Source organism: Phyllostomus hastatus, unplaced genomic scaffold, assembly GCF_019186645.2.
Source record: "Phyllostomus hastatus isolate PE091 unplaced genomic scaffold, TTU_PhHast_1.1 phas_scaffold_78, whole genome shotgun sequence".
In the NCBI taxonomy this organism is placed as follows: domain Eukaryota; kingdom Metazoa; phylum Chordata; class Mammalia; order Chiroptera; family Phyllostomidae; genus Phyllostomus; species Phyllostomus hastatus.
The window spans coordinates 107,120,868-107,138,361 of record NW_025334041.1 but is presented as its reverse complement, the minus strand read 5'-3'; the positions used below and the strand labels follow the sequence as shown (position 1 = coordinate 107,138,361).

Sequence of the window (17,494 nt, the reverse complement as noted above, 5' to 3'; positions counted from 1 at the left end):
CTCCTTTCTTTGAATAAGACTACTGTTGCTATGGTAATTGCTGAATTAGAAGCCTCTTGACTTTGGCTTGTCCTGGGAGCGTAGAATGGGCAAGAAGTCAAGAATGACTTTGTCTTTGTGCATCTTTCGAGTACAATACGACAAATGCACTGCAGCGCGATCATGTATTGCGTCTCTAGGGAAAGGGAAAACTTAGACAAACCCTCAACCCACTGAATTTAGTAAGTGTTCTGGGAGTGCTCAGTAAATAAAAACCAGTGATGGGAATGGCACGCTTATGATATCAGACGGATGGCAGGTTATCCTTAATGTGTGGGTATCGTAGACACCCACGAGAAGCCTGGCAAGGCTGTCATCTGAGGCAAATGTGACCATTGAACTCATATTTAAAATGTATAGTGTGAATCCTGAGAAAGAAGATTCCTACTAAAAGGGGCTGCTGGTGGCTAACTGGGTGCATGTTAAATAAAAAACGAAACATAGCGTGGCAGCCCTTATTACACAGAGGCCTCTCACGCCCGCCAGGCAGAAGCCTGCCCTGAACCGCCTCCCTCTGCGCGGAACCGCCCGCGTACATTGTGTTTCTGCCCTCTGAGCCAGCCCTTGCAGAGGAGTTCCCAGAACCCAGTTTCAAACACAGATCAGACTTTTAGCACCATCACACAGTGACTGTGTATCTTCTCTGCACATGCAGGATTCTAGGCGTGGGTGAGGTTATTCCTGCTGACGTGGCAAACTACATGTGAGACGAGAGAGAAAGGGAACAAAGTATCAGCATCTCAGCTACAAGATGAAGCTATTAAAATGATCAGCAATACAGCATAATACTCAAAAAACCTTTTCCTAAATGTAAAAGCAACATATGGTTCCTTCAAGAAAAACTTCTCATAATCCTGTCATGCAGAGCTAACTGTAGTTAATACTTCAGTGCAGGGCCTTCACATTTTGTGCTGTGCTTGTATGCCTGCCATTAAATAACTGAAAACATCGTCCATGCTGTTTTGCACCTTGTGTTTTTTCATTTAACGTATTACAGTTTCCCACATCATTAAGTATTCTTCCCAAAACTCGATTTTAATGGCTGCCAAGTAGTCCAATGACTGTTTGCACCGTGATATATTGAACCAACGCTAATGTTGGATTTTTAGATTATACTCAGTTTTGTGCTGTTCTGCATGTTGCTGCTGTGAACATCTTGTAGAAGCATCAGCGAACCCATTTCTTATGATTTCCTTAGGATAGATTCCTAAAAGTGAAATTGTTTTATTGCTTAGATGACCTAGTTTTAATAAGGACATCGTCTCATATTTGTTCTCCTTCCCTCTCTTCCCCTCTCCTCTCTCTCCCCCTACTCCCTCTCTCCTCCAAATCAAAATACAAGAAACTTTTAAAATGAAATCTGAATCTGAGACAAGAGTAGAAAAAAGGTGCATATATGTTGTAAAAAGGTAAATATATCTAAAAAGCGGAAAGTGAGATAGCTGAAGTGAAATGCATGTTTAAAAGTTGAAAGCAGTATTCAAAATAAAAAGTGTGACTTTCACAGTTATCACTGATGCAAAGCTTACCTTCTTAAAAGCATTATTTCTTAAAGCCAAGAAACTATACATGTATCCTATGACACTTTTAAATGAGGTCGGGGTAGAGAAACAGCAAACTAACCATATACCTTTAAGTAACTAACAAACATGAAAGTCAGTTATCTATAAAGCCTAGAAGCCCTAAAAGATGGAATCTCATGAAAGAATAACCTCAGTTAGTACTAATTATAGGAAGATGGCCACAAACACAGTGTGGTAAAGATTTACTTTGATTATTTCAAGTTCACTTTTATTTGCTCCAAACTCAAGGACTCTTAGTTAGTCTTTGAGTCATCTACTTTATTCAAGTGTCAACTCTATGAGATCTTGTCTATCCTTAATCTTTCAACTGCTTACCTAAGTCCTACCTAAACAATATGGTTACATAGTAATACCTATAAGGACAGTCTTAGCATTATACTGATAATTAATGTTAGTATATGTAACAACTACAACTTTTGCCAACATATTTTGCCAACCTAACTTTGTCCTAAATCCCAAGCTTTAACTTGTCTCTCAAGACTTTAATTTAGATGTTTTCACCACAAAAAAAGAAAGGATAATTATGTGACATCATAGAGGTGTTAGCTAATGCTATGGTAATGATCATTTTACAATATGAGGGGGAACCCCCCAAAACCAGAATTATCTTCTGGAGAGTGGGCCCCTTGCAGCACAGGCTTCCCCTGCTAGGTCAGTTCTAAGAACCCATCTGTAACAGTGTACCAACTGGTGGTGTTGTGAGAGGCTGCATTCGGCTCTAGTGACTTTTTTCTGAAGATGTTTTCAGTATGTTTGCCCATTTCACAATGGGTGATTTATGAGCACACCTGCCCACATTGTGTTGAGTATTCAGCAGTTTTTGACCAAAAACAGCATGACCCCTCTGCCCCACCCTCCCTATTCATCTGATCTCACCCTAAGTGACTTTTCCTCCTCCCTGATGTGAAAGAGATGAAAAAATGGTAGAAGAATTTAAGGCATCAAAATTGACGAGTTCAACAACTGGTTTGAGCAGTGGAAAAAAAAATCTCGCTAGGTGTATTGCATCAAATGGAGAGTACTTTGAAGGTGACTGAAGTTTAAATATGTAAGAATGAATACACAATTTTTAATAAATAAATTCAATTTTTGGGGTCCCCCTCATATATCAAATGAAAATATCATACACCTTAAATTTCACAATGTTATATGTCAATGGGAAAAACTGTTACCAGTAGCCAGTTTCTTCTTCCCAAAATCAACCAACTTGTTCACAAGCACCTAACCTAGGAGCTGAGGACCTTTGAGTTTTTCCCAAGAATGGCTTGTGAAGTAATAAGGACTAAGGAGCAAATCACTAGGGTAAATAATTATTTGAAAAGGAAAAAAAAATGGTACTGGTTGAAACTAGAGGTTAACAGTAAGCCAGGGCTAAATATGACACCAACAGCATAAACAAAAAAGAAAAAATAGGTAAGTTGAACTTCATCAAAATTAAAAACTTTTGTGCATCAAAGGATGCTATCAAGAAAGTGAAAAGACAACCCACATGATGGGAGAAAATATTGGCAAATCACATGATCTGATATGGGTCGAAGATGTGACTATGCAGATGGAATGTGCAGATCTAGAGGTTGACTAGTTCTCTGTGGCTGAAGTTCTGAATTCTTTGGGCTGCTCTAGAGCACATATGTATTGTTGATGTACTGGGGCTTGATTATTTTTGAGATTCTCAAAGTGTAAGGTTTTATCTTTAAAACAGTCAATAATCCCACCTTTATATAACTAAAACAACAATAAAAACATTAGTACTTTAAAATGTAGATTAATTATCAGGAAATGTCATTTCATTAAATATTGGAAAGACTATATTCTGTTATTTCTTTTCCTTCTCCCTCTAGTGGGCAGAAATATTTAAAAAATACAACATGGAAGGGTTTATTAGTACTGAGTGTATCACAGTGCAGTCTCAGTTTTTAAAAAAATTAACAAGTCTTAATATTCCATAATCATTTAAGGAAATATTTTATTCCTTTCTAGGCATAACAGTGGATCTTTGAATATTGAAGATGTTCTTACCAGCTTTGACAATACAGGGAATGTTTGTAAGTTATATGATCGCTATATAGAAATATTTTTAGTATTTTAAAAAATGAATGTATAATTGGTATTTGCTCTCACTAATGTTTATTATGCTGACTAATGTGTGTGCATGATAGAAACCCTTACTGTTCTGAGCTGCAAAGTCAGCCTCATATAGAAGGTGCCCTCGGAGTGGGATTAACAGTTTTACACTTGGCAGTTGTGTGTGTGTGTGTGTGTGTGTGTGTGTGTGTGTGTGTGTGTGACGGAATGCAGGTCAGAAGGAGCCCTGGATTCTCCAGGACGGTCCCTTTTACTGCTGCTTTCATTTTGACCTTCTCCGTTAATCCAGCCGAGGGGCTATCTCCTTCTTTGCTGTGTTTCGCGTGCTTTCTTTCCTACTTCCGGCTTCTTCTTTCTCACTACAGAATGATGCCAGGACACACCCTTGCTGCTAATGTACTTTAATCCAAGAATGCTTTTGTTTTATGCAATATTACAATATTATAGAACATACTGTTTTTACATGTAAGCCTGTAAGTCATGATTTCTCCATTGAGAAAGTCATTTAAATAGTCTACGGCCATACCACCCTGAACGCGCCCGATCTCGTCTGATCTCGGAAGCTAAGCAGGGTCGGGCCTGGTTAGTACTTGGATGGGAGAAAGTCATTTAAATAGTTATAATGTCATATGATTAAAGAAATCAAATGAAGACATCTTTATATCATTGCACTAAACACCATACTGTGATAGAAGCTGTGTACTTTTTTATGTGTGTTATCTAGGATATTTCTCTTAAAATAATGAATTATCAATGAGATATGCCAGTTTTAAACGTAAAAATTTAAGTACTCAAATAGTTTTTTTCTCAAAGGAAATTTCAGAACTATAAGTACTTATTATCTCAACTAAAACAATATTCTATGCTAGCAGTACTACTTTATTAAATCAGCATAGAATAATGCCTAACAATACTTAGTTCTTATATCCACAGTCTGATAAACTTTTCATTGTATAGAAAAATATGTATTTTGTCACTCAGAAATTTATAAATATCCTAAAAATCCTAAAGTATTTAAAATAATGTAGATTTCTTTTTCACAGACAGTGAGGTGTATCTTTTAGTTTCTGCGTGTTGGCACTTCGTGAATTCTTTTCTGCTCAGGCATATAGGTCATATTTCTGTCAGGGCTTTGGGCGAGGACTGCCGTGCTCATGGTGTTGAGGGAGACATTGTCCTTTAGTTCGGGGGTCAGGTAAAAATATCATTAAGTCAGGCTTATGCATGCATAATTCAGGAACACAATTTGAGAGTGTTAAATATGGGAATTTTGATTCAGTAATGTAAAAGTCAAGTGTTGTTCTCAGCGACTCAGTCTGAAATAGAGCCACTAGCTGGCAGCATTATGTAAAACAAAAATATTTTCCTAAAGGTCTGAGTTAATATATTGTATTGAATAAGTACCTTACACTGCTCTCACGTTTTTTCCCATCAACTAGCCCCCTCACCTCCCCGAAACTGCCAGATGTTGTCACACTGACAGGTGGAGAAATTGCACGTCGGAAGTGTTTTTCCACTGTTGTCTATTGTGGTAGAAAGGTTTTGAGTCTTTGGAATGAGACCTACTTATATTTGAATCTTGGTTCTGAAATTCATCTTGAACAATTTATACCATATCCATGAGCCACAATATTTTTTTATCTCTTGGAACTGGATATAGTGTATAGAAGCTATGTAACATGCACTACATTCTCATAATTGACACAATAAATGGAAGTTATTTATTATTATTGGTGATGAGTATCTCTTAAACTTCTTTCAGTTTTTTCTAATAATGAGGATAATATTAAGGGTTATTCTGGTGTTTTAAAATAAACTATTTTGATGTAACTAATGAGGCAGGAAAATAAATGACCAAAATAGTAATTTGTCAAAAAGTAAAAAATGTGGACTTGAAAATCTGAATATATTGTCTTGTTATAAATATGGCATTCAGAGCCTGCATATGCCAAGTGATAGATGTGGTGACAAAAATAAGACCTATTAAAACATGTTGTTTAGTGCAATTTTTACATTACACTGTTTTATTTAAAAAGGAAAATCTATACTGATATTTCTCTCAAGGATAAATTTTCAAAGTCCTGTTACAGTAAAGTAAGTATTGGTTATAATTTTAATATAATTTTTGCCAAGGCTTAAAGTGATCAAATATTGAAAATAATTTTTCACTTGATGCCTGAAGTGTTTGATTTTACTAATTGTGATATTAGGTTGAGCTTGTGACTAGAAAGCCCAGCAGAGGGCACCACATCATAATGCTGTCTCACTGCCAATAGACTTGGAATTAATTAATAACTTGAATAATAACTGTAAACTTTTATCATGTAAACATATAAAGATATATCTTAAAACATTCCAGTTTTATTTATTTTTATATATTCAATATATTCAGCAACTCCTTAATATAAAAACAGGTTTTTCTGACCTAATTTTGAGTTTACTTGCTTTTTGTTTTAAATGTCAGTTTAAATTTTATACTTCTAGATTCAAATAAAAGAATACTTTGGCCTTGTTAATATGGGTATAGAGAGGAAGTTCTATACAAGAATATCAATTCCTAAATCATTGCCGTGGTCATATACCAAAAGTAACTACACTGAGGGATGTTTAGAATGAGGCAAAATGTTTCCAAAACTGTGAGAAAACTGTGAGAGAATTATCCATGTATTTCAGGGATTCATTTCCAGGTTAATGTGGCTCCCTGATAATAGAAAGAATAACTTAGTTGAAATATTTTATAGCTACAGAAATCTGATATGTGTTTATATAGTAGTATATGGATACTTATATGTATATCTTAATGTATATTCATGGTTTATAGAACCATTAATCTCAACTTTAAGCTAATTTAAAAAACAAATAATGATTTTATTCATTGTAAATTTTCAAGGAGTAGAGAATCAGTCTTCCTGAATTTGTTCATTCTCTAACCAAAACGATATGGGAAAATCCTTAATTTTGGAAAATAAATGAAACCTTTAGATAGTTTCTTATTTCTTGATATACTAGAAAAGAAAACATTATTTATATTTACCTTTATTATTTAGAAGTGTTGCATGTTTTTAGATGTATCACCTGTAAAGCATTTTATTTTAATTTTTTTTGTGTGTTTTGTATTTTTGAGATATCCTTTCACTGTTTAAATTTCTTTGAATATTGTAGGAAGAAATTTAAATGAATCTCATAGAATCATTTTTGCATGATTCATTGCTGTATAGAATATGACCCCAATCTTATTTTTATGTATTTATATTTGCTGTTGTGGCAAACAAATTATTTTGAAACGTAAGCTCCTTTTGGCTTACTTCTAACTAGGGATAGGTATACATATTTCATTCTTTGGGTTCTGTAGCTTGAGGTTGTGTCTGCTATTGATTCATCATGCCTGGAGAGAGATGCCATCAAGCCACCTAGGGAGAAATATAGGATGATGTCCTTTACTCCAGATGAGGTGCCAGCTGTGCCTGTGTTTTGTGAAACATGTCACTCTGGTACCTTGGGTCAGCAGGGGCTCTGCAAGCACCACAGCAGATCTCTGCTTCTGTTTTCGCTGTGGGCAGAGTCTCGTTCCAGTCAGCCCCTGACCTCCAGTCAGAGAATCCCCATCATCCCAGGTCTTTTCCAAAACCATACCCTCTTTCCCCAAAGTCATCTCTTTCCTCTACTGAAATTAATTTTTTTTAAAAAAGTGATTCTTTTGAGCACTTTGTTGATCCATATTTGGCTGTCATAATACAACTACATATTTGGGATATAATAGCTTCATTTGTACGTCTTTAGCACATGGTCTTCGTTTGACAGCATAAACAGATGAGTTAATACTTCCCGTACAATTTACTGTGTGTACCATATACAATATGATGTGTATAAGTCCTTAAAGGGTAGGAAATCAGTGGTTATTATATACCATTACAGTAACCTCGTGTGAATCAGGAGTTTTGGCTAACAGTGTGGCTTGAATTTGGAGAAATGTTTTGGTAAGATTCCTTCTGCTATTTTTTTCTTTCTTTGTATTTTTGCTTTTGTTTAACTCTTTTCTTCTTCTTTGTCTTTCTGCTGTTCTTTGAAAAAAATTTTTTTTTTCTCCTGGTTGTGCTCCATGACAGTACTCCGTGTGGTTGTTGGTGTCGCATGGTCTCCCGTAGAAACCTCTGCCCGATAAGTTTTAACGTGTGATGGTGGGTGGCCCCGTCTCTGCAGGAGTGGGTCCTGGGGGCAACCCGGACTTGTAATGCACACAGCTATGCTCTCCTGCTTCTGGATCCTTCCTAGCTGCCCGATAGCAGAACCTGTTTTGCAATGCATCCAAAACTGATCTCTTTTGGGTTAGTAGTTAATTATTACTTAAGGAAATATTCTTATGAAAATACAAAATATTTGCACTTTCTACCTGTATTTGGGAAGCCAACAGTTATGTCTCTTAGAAAATATAGTCCAATTTTTTAATTTTTCAATTTCAGTGTTATTGATTTTCTTATGTAGTTAGGGTCCATAATATTGGTGAAATTATTAAAGCTTTAGGAATGTAAGTTTGGATTTAAAAATAGAGCAAAAATAAGGAAAAAGGACTCATCGACAGGGACAACAGTGTGGGGATTGCTGGGGGGAGGGGAGTATAAGAGGACTAAATGGTAATGGAAAAAATACAATAAAGATTAAAAAAATAAAGGAATAAGTTAAAGAAAGAAAGTTTCTCTTCAGTCATATAAAAGCCCATGTATGAGTTTGTGTATGTCTTTTGTATATAATGCATATATATGTGTACAGTCATATGTGTGTGCATATATGTATGTGTGTGTGTGTGTGTGTGTGTGTGTGTGTGTGTGTGTATTCCCCCAATACTTGGTAAGGTAGTTTGATTAAAAAATGAGAAATTGGGGCTTTTATGGCTAATTGCTCTATTTTTAACATAGTGGGGTCCTGGAAGGATCATGTAATGTGAAGTTCAAAGGTTTTACTACTGCCAGTTACTAGCTCTGTGAACACAGGCAAGACTTTGAGCAGATGCTAACTGTGTATTATAAGTGAAAAAAAAGCAATGACTGCATTGTAGTGTGATGAACATAGTATTAGACAATGTGAAGAAAGCACGACGTATGCTGTAAATAATACTTATATCAGTTTTTATTAGTATTAATATCTGTTTCATTTCTTTTTGAGACTTTCAATATCTTTGATTTAGAAATTAGCACAAGATAGGAAATATTTTTAGTGTGTGCTGTCCTCTTTGGTATTTTACATCATTGTGCATATGAAAACACAGTGCAAATTTACCTAATTAAAAGTTTGGCAATGTTGTAGAAATACACATGTAAATCAATGTTTTAGAATAAAGGATTTAGAAAGATATGTGGTTTATCTTATAGTAAAGATGGAATTTCAGTGAGAGAGGAAAGGATGGATTCTTCAGTATTCAATATTGGGACCACTGACTAGCAATTTAGAAAAAAGAAAGCTGAATTTCTCCTTTATGTTACATACCAAAAATAAATTTAAGGTTGATTAAATATTTAAAAATTCCTAATACTTCTAGACAGTGCAGAAAATAACTTTATGACACTGAAACAGGAATGCCCTTCTCAGTGTGACGGAAGCACCGTGAACGTAAAGATGAAGGATGGACTAAATGAAGACTTAAAGTCATTTTATTAAAAATGTGTCAAAAAAGTTGAAAGACAAATAACAAACTGGTCATTATTATTGACCAGTTTGCATATGTGCAGACAAAGATGCATCGTCTTCATTGGGTAAAGAGCTCCTAAAAAACAATAGCAAAAAGAGATTACAAAACTATAAAACAAAACGAAAAGGTATTTCACAAAGGAAATACCAATGCTCTTTACATACCTCAAATGATTATTTTACTAATAATGAAGTAATGAAATGCGATCAAAACAGTGAGATATAATTTTTGTTTTATCCAATTGGCAAAGATGAAAGAAGACAAGCAGTAATCAGTGAATTGTAGGAAAATGGGGCATTTTCATCTACTGCAGGATTTGAAAATTGACTCTATTTTTCCAGAGGTAATCGGGCAATATGTTTCATAATTTTGAGTATCCATATCATTTGACTAATAATCCTTTTCTTTAAAGTAATGAAATGAGAATGTAAAACTATAGTGTAAAGGGATTCATGTAGCACAATGAATAACTGGGAAAACCATAACTCTTTAATTTTAGGTGACTGGTTAATTGTGGATAAGCCATGAAATGGAATATAATACAGCTGTTCAAGAGAGCTAACACATGTTAGGTTAAAATATCACTATAGAGAATATGATCTATTTCTTTAAAATGCACATATCCATTAAGTAGGTATGTATATGCATGGCACTATGTCTTAATGTTCATAGTGTTTGGTTTGGATATTCAGGTTATTGATGACTATCCTTCTCTTAACATCTTCCAGTAGTGCTTGATTTTTTATGGCTTATATTAATTGTATAACTGGAAAAGCGAAGTTATTTTTATTTTAAATAAAAGTAGTTACTCTTTAAGATCTAAACTGAGTACTGATTTTTTTTTTTTGACTGAAAGCTGTGATAAAATCTCAAATTGCTTAGGACAGCACTAGGGGGAAAAGGAGCAATTCATTTTACTAGTGAAAAATATGAAGCATTTATTTTTTTATTTATTTGTTTTTAAAGAGAAAATTTTTAAAGATTTTATTTATTTATTTTTAGAGAGGGAAGGGGGGAGAGAGAGAGAGAGAGAGGGAGAGAGAGAGAGAGAGAGAGAGAGAGAGAGAGAGAGAGAGAGAAACATCAATGTGCGGTTGCTGGGGGCCGTGGCCTGCAATCCAAGCATGTGCCCTGACTGGGAATCTAACCTGTGATGCTTTGGTTCACAGCCCGTGCTCAGTCCACTGAGCTACGCCAGCCAGGGCTCGAAGCATTTATTTTTAAATAGCATTTTTCTCCAAGGAGGTCACAGTGTATTAGGTGTTAATGTATTCATGTCCCAATACTTTTATGATATAAGAAATCAAAGAGCGTTCATTCTAGCCCATATTAGGTCACAAGAGTACAAAGAGGTTAAAACTCAGTCTGGCAGAATATTGGGCAAAGAAAATTTCAAATTCTGTAAAAAAATAAATTTAAGGTTCAGTGCATTATATTGTTAACATGCATGAATAATGGTCAGCAGCTCTGAGACTCTAGGGGGCCCCAGTGCGAGTGGGGAGCTGGTGGTATGCAGGACTGGCTCTGGATTTGGTTCTTGGCTTCTGTAGAGGATCACAATGTAAATGGAGACTTCGGTAGAAAGGCTTCTGGAGGGTAGGTTAGGTATCCAGACGGTGGTTTTCTAGTCATGTATTCCACTCGTCTGACTTTGTAGCTCTGTAATTGTCAGGGCAGTTTTTTCTTTTGATACAATTGTGGGCAAGCGTGCCCCTAAACCTTAAATAGAGTCTTATACTTTTTTTTTATACTATTTACCAGGGAAGGAACATTTAGAAGATGTCTCTTTTTAATTCACTTTTAAAATAAAAAATTATGGAGTTGGGATAGTTCTCCTTGATAATAGAAAGTGCTGCAATTGTGAGAAAAGACTGAAATAAAACCCTGTAATCCTTTCTAGATTCATAGCGTGTTAATGCTAATCAGTGCAATAATACTGGAAGGTAGTTCATGTCTTTGTCAGAAATCTGCTAGGTTTTCCCTCCTTTAAATATTTGAAGAGATGTTCCTAATTTAAGTGCTTCCAAATTTTAGCAGAAGACATGCCAAGCAAGTGATTTTTTTCTTTCTCTTTCAGCAAATACTGAAAGTACTTTTTCTCTGTCTTTTTAAAAATAGCTACCATTTCTTTTGCATTCCCTGTGAACAGTATTTATCAGGGACTTTGTGAATATTATCACCATTTAATCTTCTTAAAAATTCTGCAAGGTTGCAATAATGTGCTTCAAAATTAATATTTAGTAAGTGGTTACACAGGAATTTATAACTATTTAACTGTATTTCTTGAAGGTGGCATTTCTCCAGAATGGCGAGAAATGAATTTTAGAAGTTCATGGAGGGAACTGAAACTAAAAGTGGGAACGTGGAGTGCTGGAAAACAGCTTCGGCAAACGGAAGCGAGTTCTCAGAGGACTGGGTCTCAGAGGAGGCTGTTCAGGGCCTCGGGGACAAGGGCTCTCGAGGGCGTCTGGGAGGCGGTTGACAATCTGGTGGAAATGCAAGAATGCATTTCCTTTCAGTATCCTAAAGGAGCCAAAGATGGATTTTGTTTTATTTCAGATTTTTTTGTCTTTTTTGAAAAGTACTGTTTTTTGCTCATAATACAATAGTAATACTGATTTGTGTTTTTACATAGCCCTTTCTCTAAGGTATTCAATATGTTGCTCAAGTTCTATTTAAAATATTTGTTTTTAAATATTTGATCCCCATGATATTTAACAATTGTTTACATAAACCTGGCACACAGAAAAGTCAACTAAAAGGATATTCTTGGTGTTGAATTTTGTAAATTCTTTATAAATTTTGATATTAACCCCTTACCAGATGTGTTAGCAAATATTTTCTCTCATTCTGTGCCTTGTCATTTTATTTTGTTGATGATTTCCTTTGATGTGCAAGAGCTTTTTAGTTTGATTAGTCCCTTTTGTTTATTTTTTCTTTTGTTTCCCTTGTTTGGGGAGATGTATCAGTTAAAATATTGCCATGAGCAGTGTCTGAGATTTTACTGCTTATGTTTTTTCTTCTAGGATTTTTATGGTTTTAGGCCTAACATTTAAGTCTTTAATCCATTTTGAATTTATTCTTGTGTGTGGTATAAGAAGGTGGTCTAGTTTCATTTTTCTGCACGTGTCTGTCCAGTTTTCCCAACACCATTTATATTTATTTATTTATTTATTTATTTATTTATAGAGAGGGAAGGGAGGGAGAAAGAGAGAGAGAGAAACATCAATGTGTGGTTGCTGGGGGCCATGGCCTGCAACCCAGGCATGTGCCCTGACTGGGAATTGAACCTGCTTTTGTTCGCAGCCCACGCTCAATCCACTGAGCTATGCCAGCCAGGGCTCCAACACCATTTATTGAATAAACCCTCTTTAGCCCGTTGTATGTGCTTGCTTCCTCTGTCTAGTATTAATTGTCTATAAAAGTGCGGGTTTATTGCTGGGCTATTCTGTTCCATTGATCTATGTGTCTGTTTTTATGCCATACCATGCTGTTTTGATTACTATGACCTTATAGTATAGTTTGATATTAGGTAGCATGATTCCTCCAACTTTGCCCTTCTTTCTCAAGATCACTGTTGTTATGCGGGGCCTTTTGTGGTTCCATATAAACTTTTGAAATATTTTTTTTTTAGTTCTGTGAAATACATCATTGGAATCTTGATAAGAATTGCATGGAATCTATAGATTGCTTAGGGTAGCATGGATATTTTAATGATGTTAATTCTTCCTATCCCTGAACACGGTATGTGCTTCTACTTATTGGTATATTCTTTTTAAAGATTATATTTATTTATTTTTAGAGAGAGGGGAAGGGAGGGAGAAAGAAAGGCAGAGAAACATCAATGTGTGGTTGCCTTTTGCGCACCTTCTTCTGGGGACCTGGCCCACAACCCAAACATGTGCCCTGACTGGGAATCGAACCAGTGACCCTTTGCTTCCCAGTCCAGCCTTCAATCCACTGAGCCACACCGGCCAGGGCTTATTGATATCTTTTTCAGTATCTATTGGTATCTATTTCTTTAGTGTCTCATGATTTTCTAAGTACAGGTCATTTATCTCCTTGGTTAGATTTATTCCTAGGTATCTTATTTTATTTTTTAAAAGATTTTATTTATTTATTTTTAGAGAGAGGAAGAAAGGGAGAAAGAGAGGGAGAAAAACATCAATGTGTGTCAGCCTTACTGGGGACCTGGCTGACAACACAGGCATGTGCCCTAGACTGGGAATTGAACTGGTGACCCTTTGGTTCACAGGCCAGCACTCAATCTATTGAGCCATACCAGCCAGGACAGTATTTTATTTTTTTGAAGCAATTGTGAATGAGATTGTTTTCTTAATTTACTTTTCTGTTAGTTCATTATTGGCATATAAAAGTGCAACTGATTCTGGATAAACTCAACACCAAAAAAACTAAACAATCCAATTAAAAAAATAGGCAAAGGGCCTGAATGTACAGTTCTCCCAAGAGGACATACAGATGGCCAATAGACAAATGGAAAGATGCTCGATGTCACTAGTCATCAGAGAAATGCACATTAAAACCACAATGAGATATCGCCTCACACCTGTCAGAATGGCTATCACCAATAAATCAACAAACAAGTGCTGGCGAAGGTGTAGAGAAAGGGGAACCCTTAGACACTGTTGGAGGGAATGATTGGTGCAGCCACTGTGGAAAACAGTGTGGAGATCGCTCAAAAAATTAAAAAAATGGGCCTGCCTTTTGACCCAGCAATCCCACTTCTAGGAATATATCTGAAGGAACCCAAATGCTAATTCAAAAGAACATAAGCACTCTTGTGTTCACTGAACTATTATTTACAATTGCCAAGATGTGGAAGCAGCCCAAGTGTCTATCAGTAGATGAGTGCATAAAACAACTATGGGACATTTACACGACAGAAATTAGTTGGCCATAAAAAAGAAGAAAATTTCACCTTTTGTGATGTTATCGATGGACCTGGTGAACATTGTGCTAAGTGAAATAAGCCAGGCAGAGAAAGACAAATATCATATTATTTCACTTGTATGTGGAATTTAATGAACAAACCAAACTAACAAGCAAAATAGAGACAGACTCATAGATGGAGAGCAGGATGAAAGCTATGGGGTGGGGAGGGGGTATTTGGGGAAGTGGAGGGATCAAGCAAAAAGGAAAAAGGACTCATGGACATGGACAACAATGTGATTGTGAGAGGGAAGAGGGTGTAAGGGGACTAAATGGTAATGGAAAAATACAATAAAGACTTTTTAAAAAAGGATAATCTTTCTTTAAGAATAGTAGCTTGGATTGTGGACATCCTTTCCACAGAGAATGGTAGAGATTTGGACATTGGCATGGCTCGTGAATGCTGCATCAGTCCATAAATGCTTGATGTGAACCAAGTGTTTGATGACTGAATGAATTTAGTGCTGTGTATGTGTAGCTCATCTTTTTTAGGGTCTCTCCCCTCACCATTCACCCTCCACTCCCAGCCCTGAATCTGTGTGTGTGTGTGATATCTTTGTGAGGTGGGGGCAGTTCATGGAAGGAATGAAGGGAAGTTCCAGGTCATTCCATCTGTATGAGTTGAAAAATACGAGTGTATTATGTACATTGCTCACCATCTGCTTGTTCTAGAGTGCTGTGTCAGGTTGAGTCTTGGAGGTAGATTCATGGTTTGTCTTTAGCCTTAGTGCATGCAGGTGGTTGGAGACCAGACTTATGCGTCACTACCATTTCCCAGGGGTCCCTTAGTTTCGGACTGAAAGGTGCGGTGGAACCTAGCCTTACGACTTCAAGTATCATTTTTAATTGTGTGACAGTGAAAGACAAATAGTATTTCAATTAACCCTGGACTTTGGGTTTGTTTTAATGTTTGAAAACTTAATTAGAATTTAGTGGGGATTTGAATTGAGAGGTAAACCACAATTTCTCTACTTGTGCTTGTCTCTGGCTTCCTTTAAAGAAGAAATTACGGTAACAATAAAGGGCGGTTGATCCATATTGCTCTCTTCGATCTTTGTATTTTAAGTCCTACAGATTTGTAGTTTGTATCCTGCAACTTAGCACTTATTTTTTTTATCATATTATGTTAAGTATTTGTTAATCTTTTTTTCCAAACTAAAACTTAACTACCAGATTACAGGCATGTCTTAATTTTGTAAGATATATACTATAGACCCCTTAAATTAATAGAAACAATTCAGAAGAGAAACTTGATTTGCTTAGCTGATTCAGTAATTGGAAAGGAAATCAGATCACTGCCAGGATTTGGAAATAGGAAAATTCACACAGAAACCTAGATCTCCACTCTCTTGTGGAGAAAAGTAGCGGTCTGGGCGTCTGAGTCTCAGCTCGCGTGACGACCATCTGGGTTCTCCGCTTCCGGCGCTCTTCTCAGGGGCATCTGACACAGGCTATGTATTTGGAAGCGTTTAAAGCATGTTTGTCTTTGTATATTTTTTTTAGATTATTTACATAAGAGTCAATTCTAATTAGTCATTTTGTTTATTATCAAAGCTAGCTAAATAAAATACTTGTAAATTCTTTTGGAGATAGGTCTTTTTAATTCTACAGGTTAATCACACATTTTTGGAACATATTTCCCATACTAGCTAAGCAACAACTATTAATAAATATTTGTATTTAATAGAAAATAAGGTAATACTATTTTAAATATATTTAACTGCTAGTACCTTTAATAAAAACATTTTTGAGGCAATCATTTCAGTTAAAATTATGAAATAATATTAAAAATGGAATTGAAGACTAGTACAGAGCTTTGAGAAATAAATATTTGTATGTGTATGTTTGTGCATGGGTATGTATATGTGTATATATAAAACGTGTAGTTAACTTTATCTTTATTTGCTTTTTTGACTTATAGATTGGAAAAGAAAGAACAGTCTCAATATGTGTTTATTAAGTACCTAGTGGGTGCTCTTCTGCATTTTCAATTCTCAAATGATTTTTTGATTCTGACTGGAAAGGAATGAAATCCTCTTTTTACATACGTTAAAGAAACTATTGTATATTAAAATCTGGATAGAAAGCTTAGTGTCTGATGCATCCAGGTACTTGGATGACCTCTGTGAACTGTCTTAAATCTCACAAACAAACATTTTAAAAATAATTTTAAAAAGCGACATTGCTTCATCAATAAAGAATTCATCCTGATAACCATTTTTAGAGCATTGGCAATAAAATGGCTTGACTTACTCTAACTATATTAAAATGAAATTTAATGGCATGAACATGTTATCTTAGAACACGATTTTATTTGTATATTTTGAGCGCTTAAGCTGTTTTCAGTTAAAGTTATCTATATGTAGACCATCAATGTTTTGGAAGTCTTTTCTGATGCCTTCTGATCTCTAGAAATCTTTTGATTTCTAGTCTGGTCTCTAGGTCTGCTGCAAACCTTTCACCTTGAAACCTTGAAATCTCCCTTCACTGTCATCCTGGGGGTTCTTTTCGTCCATCTTTTTTTGTCCCATCTCATTCCCCAAACACATGACTTCCTGTTTGTTTGCGCCATCATGCTGGGTGATTATAAACTACAGTAGCTTCCTGATAAAGTAAGGGGAAGTGATTTTTTAAGATGTACTGATACTTCAGTTGCATATAAAATAATAGAATTTGAAATAATTTGTCCTTTTAAATTTTATAGCAATGTGCTGTAGATTCTAGTGTTGTGTTTGAGAAGTCTAGTGCTGTTCTAATTCTCTTTTAAACAAAACCTGTTCTGTTATTTTCAGTGTTTATAATATAGTATCTTGGTGATGTTCTACTTGCAAATATTGTGTTGGACATTTAGTGGGCACTTTCAATTTAGAAAGTCATATTTTTTAGTTCTGGGAAATTTTCTTGAATTAATTCTTTAGGGATTTCCTCCTTTCTGTTTTCTCAGTTGTGCCTTTCTGGAACTTCCATTTTTCAAATGTTGGATATCCTGGACAGGTTCTCTAATTATCTTTTCATCTTTTGTTTTGCATTTTTGTCTTTCTTTACTCCTAGGGATATATCTATAATTTTATCATCTAACTTTCCTCTTAGATTTTTTATTTTTATCCTTTTTAATGTCTAAAACCTTCTTTTTTCTTAGTTTCCTCCCTCCATT

General features: G+C 35.5%; 1 protein-coding gene across 3 annotated transcripts in view; it reads left to right on the top strand.

Moving 5' to 3' along the window:
- The window catches only part of CAMKMT (calmodulin-lysine N-methyltransferase), a 343,336-nt gene that overhangs the window by 12,859 nt on the left and 312,983 nt on the right, over positions 1-17,494 (top strand). For all 3 annotated transcript variants that reach the window (XM_045827125.1, XM_045827123.1, XM_045827124.1), the window contains exon 3: positions 3,603-3,667. In XM_045827125.1, coding sequence (XP_045683081.1) covers positions 3,603-3,667 — 65 coding nt within the window. The remainder of the gene's footprint in view (positions 1-3,602; positions 3,668-17,494) is intronic.